Raw genomic sequence first — 20,139 nt, forward strand, 5'->3', positions numbered from 1 at the left:
TTCAATGGACGAGAGAGTTCAGAAGCTTCTTTCCAACAAGGGTCCTATGTGCAAATGTAACATCACCCAGAAGAAAGGTCTGACCTGAAAACTGTTTGATGTCATTCTGTAATAAGCTGATAATACTGATAACTTCACAATTCACCATTGTTTTGTTCAAAATAAAAATAAAAAGGTTGAAAACTCTGCTGTGCATAATAATTTGGAACATGCATTTTGAGGGTTTTCTTTTTAAAAATATCCTGTTTTCATAGGCAGTTTGTTCAAAAACATTACAATTATACTAGAATATTAGATGACTGGAAAATAACAATGACGGCAATTCATAGAGGGAATGTAGAGGAAATAGGAGGAAATAGTTTCTGCATAATATTTTGGAACACAGTGTATATTAGAAAAGTGATGACTGAATTTCGTCTGGGAGTCGCCTCCTTGGGTTTCGGATCACCCTTTAATTCTGCATATTATTAATTTCATCACCTTATGTGACGCAGTGCCCTATGTGGCGAAGTTTACATGAGCGTATAAAAAATCGTGATTTTCATCCAGAAAAAGACGACTTTCCCTCTGTCATCCGTACGGCATCCATGTTTATATATCAGAAGTGAATAAATGTAAAAGAAGAAATCCAGCGTCAGCAATGGCAATGTATCCAGAATAATCGGACGCTCTATGGATGATTCATATGGGAGCCAATTTTTTTATTTTTGCACACCCATAGACCTCAACAGGCGAGTCTGATCTGACATACAGAAGACACTGGTGGGCGCTGTGACACTGGTGGGCGCTGTGACACTGGTGGGCGCTGTGACACTGGTGGGCGCTGTGACACTGGTGGGCGCTGTGACACTGGTGGGCGCTGTGACACTGGCGGGTGCTGTGACACTGGGCGCTGTGAAATTGGCGGGCGCTGTGAAATTGGCGGGCGCTGTGACACTGGTGGGTGCTGTGACACTGGCGGGCGCTGTGACATTGGCGGGCGCTGTGACATTGGCGGGCGCTGTGACATTGGCGGGCGCTGTGACATTGGCGGGCGCTGTGACATTGGCGGGTGCTGTGACATTGGCGGGTGCTGTGACACCGGTGGGCGCTGTGACATTGGCGGGTGCTGTGACATTGGTGGGTGCTGTGACACCGGTGGGCGCTGTGACATTGGCGGGCGCTGTGAAATTGTCGGGCGCTGTGAAATTGTCGGGCGCTGTGACACTGGTGGGTGCTGTGACACTGGTGGGTGCTGTGACATTGGCGGGCGCTGTGACACTGGCGGGCGCTGTGACACTGGCGGGTGCTGTGACATTGGCGGGTGCTGTGACATTGGCGGGTGCTGTGACACCGGTGGGCGCTGTGACATTGGCGGGTGCTGTGACATTGGGTGCTGTGACACCGGTGGGCGCTGTGACATTGGCGGGCGCTGTGAAATTGTCGGGCGCTGTGAAATTGTCGGGCACTGTGAAATTGGCGGGCGCTGTGACATTGGCGGGCGCTGTGACATTGGCGGCTGCTGTGACATTGGCGGCTGCTGTGACACTGGCGGCTGCTGTGACACTGGCGGGCGCTGTGACACTGGCGGGCGCTGTGACACTGGCGGGCGCTGTGACACTGGCGGCTGCTGTGACACTGGCGGGCGCTGTGACACTGGCGGGCGCTGTGACACTGGCGGGCGCTGTGACATTGGCGGGCGCTGTGACACTGGCGGGCGCTGTGACACCGGTGGGCGCTGTGACATTGGCGGGCGCTGTGAAATTGTCGGGCGCTGTGAAATTGTCGGGCACTGTGAAATTGGCGGGCGCTGTGACATTGGCGGGCGCTGTGACATTGGCGGCTGCTGTGACACTGGCGGCTGCTGTGACACTGGCGGCTGCTGTGACACTGGCGGGCGCTGTGACACTGGCGGGCGCTGTGACACTGGCGGGCGCTGTGACACTGGCGGGCGCTGTGACACCGGTGGGCGCTGTGACACCGGTGGGCGCTGTGACACCGGTGGGCGCTGTGACACCGGTGGGCGCTGTGACATTGGCGGGTGCTGTGACACAGGTGGGTGTTGTGACATTTCTCACAGACGTTTTCTGACTGTAATCTGGATAGCCCAATTACTTAACATTGCTCCTCACGCTCTGTCTGAGGTCGGGTTTATTTTCTTGTCACGGACAGCACTTGGACAAATGTTAGTCACGTGAACACGGCCTGACAATACTTGTTATAATGAAGCTGATCGTAACACGTAATAGAAGTGATCAAGCAATAAACTGGGAACATTGGAAAAAAAGTTTTCTCCCACCTCCACTCCACATGCAGAGCTCCACATCACATCGGGGTGGGAATCCTTACTGCAGTCTATGGACTGGAGTGATAAGCCACAGATCACAGGGGGAGCACTATGGGGGACTTAACCCTTACCTCTCCTGCACAGGACATACAACAGCACAAGCTGGGAGCAAAAAGGGAGGTAAGGGTTAACCCTCACATACAAAGGTGAGGACTCCAGCCCTCTGACTGTGAGCATCAGCGGCCCCCCGCACGGGAGACACTCAGGGGGCCCCGCAGTTTGCCCAGGCCTACTATAGGGTAAGTGGCTGAGACGTTGGCGTTAGACGGTATTTAACCCTATAGGGTAATTGGCTGTGATGTTGGGGTTAGACGGTATATAACCCTACAGAATAAGTGGCTGAGACGTTGGGGTTAGAGGGTATATAACCCTATAGGGTAAGTGCTTTTATTCAGTACTCAGGTGTAGTGCTGATCCAGCGGGGTCCTCTGTCATGCGCTGATCCCTCTCTCCTGCACGGCATTGATAAACTTGTGGCTCCAGCTCTGGAGGTGGTAGAGATCAGGCTTGTGGCTCCAGCTCTGGAGGTGGTAGAGATCAGGCTTGTGGCTCCAGCTCTGGAGGTGGTAGAGATCAGGCTTGTGGCTCCAGCTCTGGAGGTGGTAGAGATCAGGCTTGTGGCTCCAGCTCTGGAGGTGGTAGAGATCAGGCTTGTGGCTCCAGCTCTGGAGGTGGTAGAGATCAGGCTTGCGGCTCCAGCTCTGGAGGTGGTAGAGATCAGACTTGCGACTCCAGCTCTGGAGGTGGTAGAGATCAGACTTGCGACTCCAGCTCTGGAGGTGGTAGAGATCAGACTTGCGACTCCAGCTCTGGAGGTGGTAGAGATCAGACTTGCGACTCCAGCTCTGGAGGTGGTAGAGATCAGACTTGCGACTCCAGCTCTGGAGGTGGTAGAGATCAGACTTGCGACTCCAGCTCTGGAGGTGGTAGAGATCAGGCTTGTGGCTCCAGCTCTGGAGGTGGTAGAGATCAGGCTTGTGGCTCCAGCTCTGGAGGTGGTAGAGATCAGACTTGCGACTCCAGCTCTGGAGGTGGTAGAGATCAGACTTGCGACTCCAGCTCTGGAGGTGGTAGAGATCAGAAATGTGACTCCAGCTCTGGAGGTGGTAGAGATCAGGCTTGTGACTCCAGCTCTGGAGGTGGTAGAGATCAGGCTTGTGACTCCAGCTTTGGAGGTGGTAGAGATCAGGCTTGTGACTCCAGCTCTGGAGGTGGCAGTAGGATGATACAAGCCAAGATCAGAAAAGCAAAGATTGTTACTCTTATACATTTAAGGCATCCTACCGATCTGTAGCCACAACTGCAGTGTGACTCACCTGATCCCTCAGCAGATTGATACAGTAGGGTGAATTATCACTCATACACCGGGGTCTGAGTTGGTGGGGCAACCTTTGCTGCGTGGAGATGACTTCTCCAGGTTGGGCAGGCTGCAATGTTTTCATCGCTTGCCTTCTCTTTCTCAGGTCGGTGCCTGCGCTGCTTAGGATGCTGTTCCTGCTCCGGCTCTCCTGTCTTGTTCTTCAGACTTTACTCATCATTTCCTTGGGTGAAGACACCAGTGTTGTAAAAGGTAAGAGAGTCACAAGACCTTTTATGTAGATGAGTCCTAAGGTCCCCATCAGGTGATGAGAAGCCATGACTGCGATCACACATACAGATCACGTGCACATGATCTGACCGTGATGACACACGTCCTGCTTCAGCATCGCCTCTCACGTGTACAAGGCTCCACCACATCAGGTGGTGACAGGAGGCGGCCAGGTTGCACTTGCACTGTCCTGATCCGGCCACCACAGAATAAGAGTCCTGCTCCACTCAATGTAGTAATGGTTACAGATATGTTGTAAGTACAACAATATAATCAGGGTCTAAGAGTGCATACAGTTATGTGAGTGCAACCGTGTCCTTAAGAGTGATCACCCACAGTGCACAGCATAGTGGAGTACGCCACCTGTATCATCCGTACATTATATATTGTAAGAAAGTAGCTGGACAGATCCTGGATGGAGTGTATGTGTCTCCCAGGTGCCTAGCCATGGTGACGTGAAACCCGGAGAAGCAGGCACCACTGCGTATAGTTCTGAGAGGTGTTTCTAATGGGCCCAGATTTTGGAACGACTGGCAGAGTTGGTTGGGACTAAGCCCTGTGATAATGAAACGATGGAGCCAAATTGCTGCACTGACGGTTTTTGTTTTGTGCTGGAAGAGGTGTACATTTGTTTATGGTGCACACTTATAAACTTTTACAAATCTGCCGGTTTGGACAAAGGTACCGTGAGCTTGTGTGAACACCGCTTATGTAAAAAATGACTGAATTCCTACAATTGGTGGAGAATGCGGGCAGTGAATATCAAGGAACACAGGTAATTGCTGGAAAGACTGTTTGTTCTGGGTGAAGGCAGCCTTGGCTTTTAAAGCTTGGTCTGAAGCCATGGAGGAGCTAATCAAGCAGCTGGTCCAGGCCAACATGCAACAGCAAGCACAGTACGAGATTAATAAACTGTTAGTGCAACAAGTAGATCAACAGCAGCAACAACAGTGGCAGCAGATGACGCTCTTGGCAAAGATGCTCCCGGCCAGGGAAACTGACTCCTCCAAACCGAAGAGACACAGGTGAGAAAAATAGTAAGAGGCTTGTTGCAAAGATAACTCCGCATGATGATGTCAGAGGGTAGTGGACTGAGAGAAATTAAATACGCAGGCTGAGGTGCTGGCACCATATTTGACTGGGAACCACAAAAAGCCTATTATGACTTATCGGTTTGGACCGGACAACCCCTTTAAGTCTGCAGTTACTCTGCGTGAATGCATACTTATGACTACCCCCAGCGCACACACTGTGCCGCGGGGATTCACCGGTTTCTGAATCGGGACTGAAGGTATGTATGAGTTAGACATTCTCCCTTCCTGTAGGTGTCCTTGCTCCATACACTTCTATTGAGCGAGGCCGTGGCCCTGTCGGCCATGTCCACTAGCTTGTATCGAAGAAGATGGTAGAGAAGTACAGCTGGGTCTGAGACTGTCTACTTGCCTATCTATTCTCCATCAGCCTATTTCCACAAGCTTCTCCCCATTTGAACTGCTGCATGGCTGACAATCCCCGTGGACTCCTTGATGTGGGAAAAGAGTTTTTGGAAGCCTAGACCACACCCTACAGAAGTGTGGTAGAGCATGTGACTCAGATGGACTGCAGGAGGTAAGCTAGTTCCTGGCCAACTGGCAGGCCCCCTAGAAGAAGTGAAGAAGATTGGCAAAGTCAACTACAAAGTTCACCAACCAGGGAAAAGGAAGCCTCACCATGTTTACCAAGTAACCTAATCATGCTGCTTTGTTGGCCAAGTCAGAAGTCAACATGAAAGATATCGAGGTGCCTGAGACTTTGTCATGCCCCCAAAAAGAAACAGTGCTGGGAGCTGTTGCACTGAAATAGAGACCTCTTCTCTGAATTACCAGATCTTACTCAGGTCATAGAGCATGAGGTTCTCACGGAGCCTCATGTTTAAGTCAATCTGAAGCACTATCAGATCCCAGAAGCCTGGTGAGAGGTGATCTCGAAAGAGGTGAAGTGGATGCTGAGTCTGGGATTTATTGAAGAGTCCAAAAGTGGCTGATCCAGTCACATAGTGTTGATGCCAAAGCCAGCTGGGGAGTTGTGCTTCTGTAACAACTACAGGGTATAGCGTACTGCATAGGATGTTGTATGGGGTGTTAATAGGGGCACTGTTGGGACTGTATAAGGGGCTGTGTAGCATACTGTATAGGGGTATGGTATAGGATACTGTATTGGGGTGTGCTTACAAGGTCAACACTAAACGACCAGCAATCTATAAACCATTATCGATCATTAGTCCTTTCATAGCATCATAGAATGTTAGAGTTGGATGAGACCCCCAGGGTCATCAGGACCTCCAGGGTCACACTGTCCAAAACTCTGCTCAATGCAGGATTCACCAAATCATCCCAGACAGATGTCTGTCCAGCCTCTGTGTGAAGACTTCCATTGAAGGAGAACTCACCACTTCTCGTGGCAGCCTGTTCCACTCATTGATCACTCTAACTGTCAGTTTTTTTTCTAATATCTAACCTGTGTCTCCTCCCATTCAGTTTCATCCCATTGCTTCTAGTCTTTCCTTGTGCAAATGAGAATAAAGATGATCCTTCTACAATGTGACAGCCCTTGAGATATTTGTAGACAGCTATTAAGTCTCCTCTCAGCCTTCTCTTTTGCATCTAAACATTCCCAGATCTTTAACCGTTCCTCGTAAGACATACATTGCAGTCCGCTCACCATCTTGGTCGCTCTTCTCTGAACTTGCTCAGACCGTATTTTCTTCAGTCTGTTTAAACAGGGCACCAGCAGCTCATGTGCCCCCCGACACCAGCAGCTCATGTCCCCCCAGATAAGAACATGACCACCAAGTTTCACTGTAAGCACTATGTAGTTTTCTAAATTCATCTTTCCAGATGCCTGGTGCCTCTAGTGAGGGAGGCCTCCCCCCACACATGGTATCATTGAGGGGGACACATGAGCTGCTGGTGTCGGGGGGGCACATGAGCTGTTGGGGCAGGGGTATATGAGCTGCTGGTGTTGAGGTGGGGGGGTCAGGGTGTGGGGGACCCATGAGCTGCTACTATCGGGGGGAGAGCTATCGGGGGGAGAGACACATGAGCTGCTGGTGTCGGGATGGAGGGGACACATGAGCTGCTGGGGTGGGGGGAGGGACACGAGCTGCTGGTGTCGGGGTGGAGGGGACACATGAGCTGCTGGTGTCGGGGTGGAGGGGACACATGAGCTGCTGGGGTGGGGGGAGGGACACGAGCTGCTGGTGTCGGGGTGGGGGGGGGACACATGAGCTGCTGGTAACATAGGCCAAAAAAAGACATTAGTCCATCCAGTTCAGCCTATAAAATTCTGTCAGAATAAATCCCGAGATCTGCGTCCTTCTAAAGAACCTACTCACTGTAAGATTCAATATCGTTACGCTCCAGGAAGACATCCAGGCCTCTCTTGAACCCTTCGACTGAGTTCGCCATCACCACCTCCTCAGGCAGGGAATTCCAGATTCTCACTGCCCTAACAGTAAAGAATCCTCTTCTATGTTGGTGGAGAAACCTTCTCTCCTCCAGACGCAGAGAATGCCCCCTTGTGACCGTCACCTTCCTTGGCATAAACAGATCCTCGGAGAGATATTTGTATTGTCCCCTTATATACTTACACATGGTTATTAGATCGCCCCTCAGTTGTCTTTTTTTCTAGACTAAATAATCCTAATTTTGCTAATCTCTCTAGGTATTGTAGTTCCCCCATCCCCTTTATTAATTTTGTTGCCCTCCTTTGTACCCTCTCTAGTTCCATTATATCATTCCTGAGCACCGGTGCCCAAAACTGTCCACAGTCCTCCATGTGCGGTCTAACCAGGGATTTGTACAGAGGCAGTATAATGCTCTCATCATGTGGATCCAGACCTCTTTTAATGCACCCCATGATCCTGTTTGCCTTGGCAGCCGCTGACTGGCACTGGCTGCTCCAGGTAAGTTTATCAGTAACTAGGATCCCCAAGTCCTTCATGACAGATTTACCCAGTGGTTTCCCGATCAGTGTGTAATGGTGATATTGATTCCTTCTTCCCATGTGTATAACCTTACATTTATCATTGTTACACCCCATCTGCCACCTTTCGGCCCAAGTTTCCAACTTATCCAGATCCATCTGTAGCAGAATACTATCCTCTCTTGTATTGACGGCTGTACATAGTTTTGTATAATCTGCAAATATCGATATTTTACTGTGTAAACCTTCTATCAGATCGTTAATAAATATGTTGAAGAGAAGAGGTCCCAACACCGACCCCTGCGGTCCCCACTGGTCACAGCGACCCAGTTAGAGAATATACCATTTATAACCCCCCCCTCTGCTTTCTATCACTCAGCCAGTTACTTACCCATTACACACATTTTCCCCCAGACCCGGCATTCTCATTCTGTGTACCAACCTCTTGTGTGGCACGGTATCAAACGCTTTGGGAAAAATCAAGATCTACCACGTCCAGTGACTCACCTGGGTCCAGTCTATAGCTGACCTCTTCATAAAAACTGATTAGATTGGTGTGACAGGAGCGATTCCTCATAAACCCATGCTGATATGGAGTTACACAGTTATTCTCAGTGAGATCATCCAGAATAACGTCCCTCAGAAACCCTTCACATATCTCACCAACAATAGAGGTTAGACTTACTGGCCTATAATTTCCAGGTCACTTTTAGAGCCTTTTTGAATATTGGTACCACATTTGCTGTGCGCCAGTCCTGTGGAACAGACCCCGTCACTATTGAGTCCCTAAACATAAGAAATAATGGCTTGTCTATTACATTACTTAGTTCTCTTAGTACTCGTGGGTGTATGCCATCCAGACCCGGAGAGTTATCTATTGTAATCTTATGTAGCCGGTTTCGCCCCTCTTCTTGGGTTAGATTGGTGACCCTTAATATCGGGTTTTCTTTGTCTCTCGGCATTTCATTTTCCACCGTGAATACCGTGGAGAAGAAGGTGTGTAATATATTCGCTTTTTCCTCATCATCTACAACCATTCTTTCCTCACAGTTTTATAAGGCTCCTACACTGTCACTTATGATTCTGTTACTATTGATATAGGTGAAGAACAGCTTGGGATTAGTGTTACTCTCCTTTGTGATTCTCTGTTTCCTTTTTGGCAGCTGTAATTAGTTTTTTAGATAAAGTACTTTCTCCCTGTAGTTGTTAGATCTCAGCGGGGCCGTCCTGCTTTAGTAGTGTAAATGCTTTCCTGTTACTGGTAATCGCCCTCTTACTTCTGTGTTTGGCCACATTGGGTTTTTCCTATTTCTGGTCCTTTTATTCCCACAAGGTATAAACCGCTTACAGCGCCTATTTAGGATGTTCTTACACATTTCCCATTTATTATCTGTATTCTTATTTCTGAGGACATTGTCCCAGTCACCAGATTGAGGGCGTCTCTCAGCTGGTCAGACTTTGCCTTCCTAAAGTTCAGTGTTTTTGTGACTCCCTGACAAGTCCCCCGAGCGAAACACAAGTGACACTGTACAATATTGTGGCCGCTATTTCCTGCAGATCTGTTATTCTGTCCGGTCTGTTAGATAGTATTAGGTGTAAAGTGCGGCTCCTCTGGTCGGATTCTGCACCAATAGTGAGAGATAATTATTCTTGGCTATTAGCAGAAACCTGTCGCCTTTATGAGTTTCGCAGGTCTCGGTTTCCCAGTTAATATCCGGGTAAAGTCCCCATAACAAGACCCTCATTATGGGCTGCAGCTTCATCTATCTGCCTTAGTAGCAAACTTTCCATGATTTCTTTTATATCTGGGGGGGGGTGTAACAGACCCCAATGAGAATTTTGTTACTATTTTTCCCTCCATGTATTTCGGCCCATATGGACTCGACATCCTCATTCGCTAATATCTTCCCTTAAAGTGGACCTTAGACAAGACTTTACATAAAGACAAACCCCTCCTCCTCCTCTCCGATTGTTACGATCCTTTCTAAGCAGACTGTAACCCTGTAAGTTACCTGCCCGGTCACAGCTTTCATCTCACCATGTCTCGGTTATTCCCACTATGTCATAGTCACCTGTAGATGTTTCTGCTTCTAGTTCTTCCATCTTGTTTGTCCGGCTTCTGGCGGTTGCGAGCATGCAGTGTAGAGGATTTTGTTCTGTTCCAATCTCCTCCCTGTGGATTGTTTTAGACATTTTCTTACCTCCCTTCGGAGTATGTTGTCTTTGGTCTTCTTTGCCGCTCCTCATATCCTTCATCAGTATATTTTCTGGTTTCATGTTCGTGTCTAACGTTTTTCTTCCCGTCCCCTCCTCTTCTAGTGTAACGCTCTCCTGATGAGTGCAGCGAGTCTTCTGGGGAATGTCTGTTTCCCAGGTTTGTTGAGGTGTAGTCCTTCTCTGGTGAGGAGTCCGTCGTACAGGTAATTCACACCGTGGTCCAGGAATCCGAGTCCTTGTTGTCTGCACCATCGTCTTGACCAGTTGTTCGCATCAAGGATCCTGTTCCATCTCCTGCTGCCATGCCCGTCTACTGGAAGGATAAAAGAAAAATCTACCTGGGCATCCAGTTCCTTTACTTTCTTCCTCAACTCTTCCAAGTCCTTGCAGATTGTCGGTAGGTCCTCCGTCATTGGTGCCAACATGTATCAGAAGAAATGGGTGGACGTCCTTGGAACTGATGAGCTTTGGTATCCTATCGGTCACATCCTTGGATCTTCGCACCTGGGAGGCAGCATACTTCTCTTGCGGTTATGTCCGGTCTGCAGATGGCTGCTTCTGTGCCTCTCAGTAGTGAGTCTCCCACCACCTCTCTTCTTCGCTTCTTGGCTGTACTTTTTGTTGTCACTTCTGGGTGTTGCTGTGTGCCCTTTTCTTCTTTGCTTGCTGGTAGTGACTCATCCTTAGGTGTACCATCATCGTCCTCCACAAAGCCTTGGTATCGGTTTCTCAGTTGTGTGGTTGGTGATGTCTCCATGGTCTTCTTGCTTCTTTTGGTCACATGCTTCCACTCGTCTGCTTTTGGAGGTTCTCTTCGCTTTTCCCAGAAGGCACCTGGAATATGCAAATTATCTTCCTCAAGCTTCAATCCCTGGTTTGGCGATGCTTTCCAAGCACCTGGTCCCGGCTGTATCCAACAATCCTCTTGCTTAGGGAGACTCTTCGCTTTTCCCAGAAAACACCTAGAATATGCAAATTTTCTTCCTCATGCTTCAATCCCTGTTGTACGGGTGGGGGAGACACCTGAGCTGCTGGTGTCGGGGTCAAGGGGACATGAGCTGCTGGGGTCGGGGTGGAGGGGGACACATTAGCTGCTGGTGTCGTGGGGGGCACATGAGCTGCTGGGGCAGGGGTATATGAGCTGCTGGTGTCGGGGTGGGGGGGACACAAGATGCTGGTGTTGGGGTGGTGGGGACACATGAGCTGCTGGTGTCAGGATGGAGGGGACACATAAGCTGCTGGTGTTGGGGTGGTGGGGACACATAAGCTGCTGGGGTCGGGGAGACACATGAGCTGCTGGTGTCGTGGTCAGGGGGACATGAGCTGCTGGGGTCGGGGTGGAGGGGGACACATGAGCTGTCGGGGACACATGAGCTGCTGGGGTCGGGGTGGAGGGGGACACATGAGCTGCTGGGGTCGGGGTGGAGGGGGACACATGAGCTGCTGGGGTCGGGGTGGAGGGGGACACATGAGCTGCTGGGGTCGGGGTGGAGGGGGACACATGAGCTGCTGGGGTCGGGGTGGAGGGGGACACACGAGCTGCTGGGGTCGTGGGGGGGAACATGAGCTGCTGGGGCAGGGGTATATGAGCTTCTGGTGTCGGGGTGAAGGGGACACATGAGCTGCTGGTGTCTGGGTGGGGGAGGGACACGAGCTGCTGGTGGGGGGAGGGACACAAGCTGCTGGTGTGTGGGTGGGGGGCACACATGAGCTGCTGGTGTCAGGGTGGAGGGGACACGAGCTGCTGGTGTCTGGGTGGAGGGGGACACATGAGCTGCTGGTGTCTGGGTGGAGGGGGACACATGAGCTGCTGGTGTCGTGGGGGGGCACATGAGCTGCTGGGGCAGGGGTATATGAGCTGCTGGTGTCGGGGTGGGGGGGACACGAGATGCTGGTGTTGGGGTGGTGGGGACACATGAGCTGCTGGTGTCAGGATGGAGGGGACACATAAGCTGCTGGTGTTGGGGTGGTGGGGACACAAGCTGCTGGTGTCGTGGTCAGGGGGACATGAGCTGCTGGGGTCGGGGTGGAGGGGGACACATGAGCTGCTGGGGTCGGGGTGGAGGGGGACACATGAGCTGCTGGGGTCGGGGTGGAGGGGGACACATGAGCTGCTGGGGTCGGGGTGGAGGGGGACACATGAGCTGTCGGGGACACATGAGCTGCTGGTGTCGGGGTGGAGGGGACACGAGCTGCTGGGGTCGGGGTGGAGGGGGACACATGAGCTGTCGGGGACACATGAGCTGCTGGTGTCGGGGTGGAGGGGACACGAGCTGCTGGGGTCAGGGTGGAGGGGACACATGAGCTGCTGGTGTCTGGGTGGAGGGGGACACGTGAGCTGCTGGTGTCTGGGTGGAGGGGGACACATGAGCTGCTGGTGTCTGGGTGGAGGGGGACACATGAGCTGCTGGTGTCGGGGTGGAGGGGGACACATGAGCTGCTGGTGTCGGGGTGGAGGGGGACACATGAGCTGCTGGTGTCTGGGTGGAGGTGGACACATGAGCTGCTGGTGTCTGGGTGGAGGGGGACACGTGAGCTGCTGGTGTCAGGGTGGAGGGGACACGAGCTGCTGGTGTCAGGGTGGAGGGGACACGAGCTGCTGGTGTCGGGGTGGAGGTGGACACATGAGCTGCTGGTGTCGGGGTCAGGGTGGAGGGGACACATGAGCTGCTGGTGTCTGGGTGGAGGGGGACACGTGAGCTGCTGGTGTCTGGGTGGAGGGGGACACGTGAGCTGCTGGTGTCTGGGTGGAGGGGGACACGTGAGCTGCTGGTGTCGGGGTGGAGGGGGACACATGAGCTGCTGGTGTCGGGGTGGAGGTGGACACATGAGCTGCTGGTGTCGGGGTCAGGGTGGAGGGGACACGTGAGCTGCTGGTGTCGGGGTGGAGGGGGACACGTGAGCTGCTGGTGTCTGGGTGGAGGGGGACACGTGAGCTGCTGGTGTCTGGGTGGAGGGGGACACGTGAGCTGCTGGTGTCGGGGTGGAGGGGGACACGTGAGCTGCTGGTGTCTGGGTGGAGGGGGACACGTGAGCTGCTGGTGTCTGGGTGGAGGGGGACACGTGAGCTTCTGGTGTCGGGGTGGGGTCTACATATCATTGATGGTATTAAAAAGTCACAGATGTGCTGCTTTAAGATAACAGAGAAGATGCTGCCCTTACAAAACTCACATCAGCTGCACTTCTGTAGAGCAGCTGATAGTGACTTGGTGGCCAAGTGTCTCCTGACAACCGGACCCCTACAAGGAGTCCTGGAGACAAATTTTCACCACTGTCCCTCCGGCATCCTGGCTCTAGAGCTCGTTCTGGAGATGGAGAAAGATGGCCGCTGTAATATGTCGCCACTGTGGTTGTTCCAGGCCTAGAAGACTTAGTACCTCCTGACATATCTTGGAGGCCACGCACAATACCAGAGGAGGAGTTATTGATGGGGGGTGTACTCATTTTTTGGGTAAACTGAAGCTTTTGTAATGAGTTTATATCATAACCTCACTGTCAGGCTTTGAGGAAAACTGTTCTATGAAGCCGAGAACTGTGAGAATGTGGAAACTGTTGTACTCAGTGAGACACTGATCAAATGTTCCATTCCCAGGAGGTGTACTTATTTATGATGATCATGTTTAGTATTACACCTGTGTGCTCAGGCTCTGATGCGGATCACATACAGAATATATTTCAGTACAGGCAATGGCTCCGTCAGTTTCCGTCTCATTTTCCAGGGATTCAGACACCAATCTTCAGGATGCCACATGCACGTGGCAGGAACGTAATGTGAACAGCCTAATGGCGATCCCGTGTGTCCGGATACAACGTCACGCGGCTCCAGTAGTGATCGCACACATTCCACCGTGTACACAGCTCTGACACTGCTCATTATTATTTCCATGTTCCTCAGATTGTCTGCTCCTCACTCTGGTGCTGCAAAATTTCCTGGCTGGTGTGATCACTACTGCAACCTTCACCCTAATGATGCACTGCACCCGGGCCGCTCCCAAGAAAGTACAGGTACCAATGTGTGAACGGGGAGGAGGAAAGGTCAGGGATCTCACAAAGGTGAGGAGGAGAGGTCAGCGATCTAATACAGAGGAGGACATGAGAGGTCAGGGATCTCACAGGGGAGGACATGAGAGGTCAGGGATCTAATACAGAGGAGGACATGAGAGGTCAGGGATCTAATACAGAGGAGGACATGAGAGGTCAGGGATCTCACACGGGAGAACATGAGAGGTCAGGGATCTCACACAGGGGAGAACACGAGAGATCAGGGATCTAATACAGAGGAGGACATGAGAGGTCAGGGATCTCACACGGGAGAACATGAGAGGTCGGGGATCTCACACGGGAGGACGAGAGATCGGGGATCTCACACAGGGGAGAACATGAGGTCGGGAATCTCACACAGGGGAGAACATGAGGTCGGGGATCTCACAGGGGAGGACATGAGAGGTCGGGGATCTCACACAGGGGAGAACATGAGAGGTCAGGGCATCTCACACAGGGGAGAACATGAGAGGTCAGGGCATCTCACACAGGGGAGAACATGAGAGGTCAGGGCATCTCACACTGGGGAGGACATGAGAGATCAGGGATCTCACACTGGGGAGAACATGAGAGATCAGGGATCTCACACTGGGGAGAACATGAGAGATCAGGGATCTCACACTGGGGAGAACATGAGAGATCAGGGATCTCACACTGGGGAGAACATGAGAGATCAGGGATCTCACACTGGGGAGAACATGAGAGATCAGGGATCTCACACTGGGGAGAACATGAGAGATCGGGGATCTCACACTGGGGAGAACATGAGAGATCGGGGATCTCACACTGGGGAGAACATGAGAGATCGGGGATCTCACACTGGGGAGAACATGAGAGATCGGGGATCTCACACTGGGGAGAACATGAGAGATCGGGGATCTCACACTGGGGAGAACATGAGAGATCGGGGATCTCACACTGGGGAGAACATGAGAGATCGGGGATCTCACACTGGGGAGAACATGAGAGATCGGGGATCTCACACTGGGGAGAACATGAGAGATCGGGGATCTCACACTGGGGAGAACATGAGAGATCGGGGATCTCACACAGGGGAGAGCATGAGAGGTCCGGGATCTCACACAGTGGAGAACATGAGAGGTCAGGGATCTCACATGGGAGGACATGAGAGATCTGGGATGTTATCGGGAGGACATGAGAGATCAGGGATCTCACACAGGGGAGAGCATGAGAGGTCAAGGATCTCACACAGTGGAGAACATGAGAGGTCAGGGATCTCACACAGTGGAGAACATGAGAGGTCAGGGATCTCACATGGGAGGACATGAGAGATCTGGGATGTTATCGGGAGGACATGAGAGATCAGGGATCTCACACAGGGGAGAGCATGAGAGGTCAAGGATCTCACACAGGGGAGAACATGAGAGGTCAGGGATCTCACACAGTGGAGAACATGAGAGGTCAGGGATCTCACACAGGGGAGGACATGAGAGATCTGGGATGTTATCAGGGGAGGACATGAGAGATCGGGTATGTTGTACGGAGGAGGACATGAGAGATCAGGGATCTTATACAGGGGAGGACATGGGAGATCGGGTATGTTGTACGGGGGAGGACATGAGATATCTGGGAGTTATACGGGGGATAACATGAGAGATCGGGTATGTTGTATGGAGGAGGACATGAGAGATCTGGGAGTTATACGGGGGATAACATGAGAGATCGGGTATGTTGTATGGAGGAGGACATGAGAGATCAGGGATGTTATACAGGGGAGGACACGAGAGATCAGGGATGTTATAAAGGGGAGGACGAGAGATCTGGGATCTCACACAGGGGAGGACAGGAGAGATCAGGGAATCTCATACAGGGGAGGACATGAGAGAATAGGGTTGTTATATAGGGGAGGACATGAGAGATCGAGGATCCCATACAGAAAAGGATACGAGAGATCAGGGATCTTGTACAGTGGAGGACATGAGAGATCTGATCTGATATGTGGAGGCAGTGTTGGCTGTGTAGAGCAGAGTCCCACATTAGGGTTACCTCATTATACTGTGTCTCACCATTGTGTAAAGAGGTTGCACTTATTAATTTACGGTAGCCCCTATATACCGCAGCATATGGGGGTGACGGCAGCAATATTGGGGTTACACCACTATACCGCAGGGTACGGGGGTGACGGCAGTAATATTGGGGTTACACCACTATACCGCAGGGTACGGGGGTGATGGCAGTAATATTGGGGTTACACCGCTGTACCGCAGGGTACGGGGGTGACTGCAGTAATATTGGGGTTACCCCGCTATACCGCAGCGTATTGAGTTAACAGCAGAAATATTGGGGTTACCCCGCTATACCGCAGCGTATGGAGTTAACAGCAGAAATATTGGGGTTACCCCGCTGTACCGCAGGGTACGGGGGTGACGGCAGTAATATTGGGGTTACCCCGCTATACCTCAGGGTACAGGGGTGACTGCAGTAATATTGGGATTACCCCTCTGTACCGCAGCGTACGGGGGTGACGGCAGTAATATTGGGATTACCCCGCTGTACCGCAGGGTACGGGGGTGACGGCAGTAATATTGGGGTTACCCCGCTGTACCGCAGCGTACGGGGGTGACGGCAGTAATATTGGGGTTACCCCGCTGTACCGCAGGGTACGGGGGTGACTGCAGTAATATTGGGGTTACCCCGCTGTACCGCAGGGTACGGGGGTGACTGCAGTAATATTGGGGTTACCCCGCTGTACCGCAGGGTACGGGGGTGACGGCAGTAATATTGGGGTTACCCCGCTGTACCACAGGGTACGGGGGTGACTGCAGTAATATTGGGGTTACCCCTCTGTACCGCAGCGTACGGGGGTGACGGCAGTAATATTGGGATTACCCCGCTGTACCGCAGGGTACGGGGTGACGGCAGTAATATTGGGATTACCCCTCTGTACCGCAGCGTACGGGGGTGACGGCAGTAATATTGGGATTACCCCGCTGTACCGCAGGGTACGGGGTGACGGCAGTAATATTGGGGTTACCCCGCTGTACCGCAGGGTACGGGGTGACGGCAGTAATATTGGGGTTACACCGCTGTACCGCAGGGTACGGGGTGACGGCAGTAATATTGGGGTTACCCCGCTGTACCGCAGGGTACGGGGGTGACGGCAGTAATATTGGGGTGACCCCGCTGTACCGCAGGGTACGGGGTGACGGCAGTAATATTGGGGTTACACCGCTGTACCGCAAGGTACGGGGGTGACGGCAGTAATATTGGGGTGACCCCGCTGTACCGCAGGGTACGGGGTGACGGCAGTAATATTGGGGTGACACCGCTGTACCGCAGGGTACGGGGGTGACGGCAGTAATATTGGGGTGACCCCGCTGTACCGCAGGGTACGGGGGTGACGGCAGTAATATTGGGGTTACCCCGCTGTACCACAGGGTACGGGGGTGGCGGCAGTAATTTTGGGGTTACGTTGTTACACCATACTTACATTTGCTCCTGATTTTCTCGCCCACAGGCCAGTCACTACAGTCTTCTGTCTTCTCTGGAGGTTCTGGGTAAAGTGGTTTTCAGTGCGGTCTCGGGACTCCTGGTGGACTCTCTCGGTGTCTCCACATCCTTCTCTCTGTTTATTGTTCTCTCCTTCCTGCCCATCTTGCACCTCCAGAGACTCCCACCCAACTTACACTGAGCCCTCTGCCTGTTGTAAGATGGCTTCCGGACAAGTCCTGGAGGGGAGATATGTATCATCGCGGCTATTAGCTGCGGTCATGTGAGCTCAGAGGTATGCCTCTACCTGTGATGCCATCACCACCACCAGGCCTCTCTACCTGTGATGACCTCACCACCAGCCTGTCTACCTGTGATGACCTCACCACCTGGCCTGTCTACCTGTGATGACCTCACCACCTGGCCTGTCTACCTGTGATGACCTCACCACCTGGCCTGTCTACCTGTGATGACCTCACCACCTGGCCTCTCTACCTGTGATGACCTCACCACCTGGCCTGTCTACCTGTGATGACCTCACCACCTGGCCTGTCTACCTGTGATGACCTCACCACCTGACCTGTCTACCTGTGATGACCTCACCACCTGGCCTGTCTACCTGTGATGACCTCACCACCTGGCCTGTCTACCTGTGATGACCTCACCACCAGGCCTGTCTACCTGTGATGACCTCACCACCAGGCCTCTCTACCTGTGATGACCTCACCACCAGGCCTCTCTACCTGTGATGACCTCACCACCAGGCCTCTCTACCTGTGATGACCTCACCACCTGGCCTGTCTACCTGTGATGACCTCACCACCTGGCCTGTCTACCTGTGATGACCTCACCACCTGGCCTGTCTACCTGTGATGACCTCACCACCTGGCCTCTCTACCTGTGATGACCTCACCACCTGGCCTCTCTACCTGTGATGACCTCACCACCTGGCCTGTCTACCTGTGATGACCTCACCACCAGGCCTGTCTACCTGTGATGACCTCACCACCAGGCCTGTCTACCTGTGATGACCTCACCACCAGGCCTCTCTACCTGTGATGACCTCACCACCAGGCCTCTCTACCTGTGATGACCTCACCACCAGGCCTCTCTACCTGTGATGACCTCACCACCAGCCTGTCTACCTGTGATGACCTCACCACCTGGCCTGTCTACCTGTGATGACCTCACCACCAGGCCTCTCTACCTGTGATGACCTCACCACCAGGCCTCTCTACCTGTGATGACCTCACCACCAGGCCTCTCTACCTGTGATGACCTCACCACCAGGCCTCTCTACCTGTGATGACCTCACCACCAGGCCTCTCTACCTGTGATGACCTCACCACCAGGCCTCTCTACCTGTGATGACCTCACCACCAGCCTGTCTACCTGTGATGACCTCACCACCAGGCCTCTCTACCTGTGATGACCTCACCACCAGGCCTCTCTACCTGTGATGACCTCACCACCTGGCCTCTCTACCTGTGATGACCTCACCACCTGGCCTGTCTACCTGTGATGACCTCACCACCAGGCCTCTCTACCTGTGATGACCTCACCACCAGGCCTCTCTACCTGTGATGACCTCACCACCAGGCCTCTCTACCTGTGATGACCCCACCACCAGGCCTCTCTACCTGTGATGACCCCACCACCAGGCCTCTCTACCTGTGATGACCCCACCACCAGGCCTCTCTACCTGTGATGACCCCACCACCAGGCCTCTCTACCTGTGATGACCTCACCACCAGGCCTCTCTACCTGTGATGACCCCACCACCAGGCCTCTCTACCTGTGATGACCCCACCACCAGGCCTCTCTACCTGTGATGACCTCACCACCAGGCCTCTCTACCTGTGATGACATCAGCGCTCCCGGATGATCAGTTCTTTATCTCTTTATACTTATTTGATATTTTATTTGGAGACTTTTCTTCAGATGAATGATCCTAAGGTCACAGGACCTTCCGGTTCTCAGCTCTGAGAGGTGAAGAACCTCTGCAACTACAGAAGACCCACAGTGGAGCATCAGAGGAGTGGGTTCGTTGCAGTGTATCAGTGCAGCATTGTCAGTGTGAGGGCTACATTGTAAAACTTCTTTGCCATAATTGGACTCTTACCCCTTCTTGTTTTCTTGACCTTAATGAACAAAACAAATGAAGTTCCTAACCAGGTGCCATCGTTGTGAGGAATGTCGGTCTCCATGAATCTGATGTTTTCTCTTCTGCTCATCTGTTTTCTACTTATTTCTTTTCTGCTACTTTCCATTAACCTCACAAAAAGGCTAAAAAGAACAAAAGCCGCTTTCTCCATTGTAATGTGGAATCATTCCGAAATGAATGTCATTTTCTACATCTCTGTCCGTACTTTTTGTGATCAGAGGGATAAAAAACAGACCTCAAAAAATATTTTTGATGGGATTATAGAGTCAATTGAAACACCAGAAAACAAAAACAATTCCCTAAAATATAGCTTTTAATTCAATCACTAAAAACATTAGTAGAAATGACTAAAACAGGAGGGGAGGGATAGGGGACAGATAGTTCTAATGG

The 20,139-nt window shown here is 52.1% G+C and overlaps 1 protein-coding gene across 3 annotated transcripts in view; it reads left to right on the forward strand.

Moving 5' to 3' along the window:
- The window catches only part of MFSD3 (major facilitator superfamily domain containing 3), a 61,826-nt gene extending 41,887 nt beyond the window's left edge, over positions 1-19,939 (forward strand). For all 3 annotated transcript variants that reach the window (XM_073556540.1, XM_073556541.1, XM_073556539.1), the window contains exons 4-6: positions 3,790-3,896; positions 13,990-14,099; positions 17,614-19,939. In XM_073556540.1, the coding sequence (XP_073412641.1) occupies positions 3,790-3,896; positions 13,990-14,099; positions 17,614-17,787 (391 nt within the window). In that variant the 3' untranslated portion in view covers positions 17,788-19,939. The remainder of the gene's footprint in view (positions 1-3,789; positions 3,897-13,989; positions 14,100-17,613) is intronic.
- Positions 19,940-20,139: the final 200 nt, after the last annotated feature.

This window comes from Dendrobates tinctorius, unplaced genomic scaffold (genome assembly GCF_039654945.1).
Source record: "Dendrobates tinctorius isolate UK_male_01 unplaced genomic scaffold, ASM3965494v1 ptg000235l, whole genome shotgun sequence".
Classification (NCBI taxonomy): Eukaryota; Metazoa; Chordata; class Amphibia; order Anura; family Dendrobatidae; genus Dendrobates; species Dendrobates tinctorius.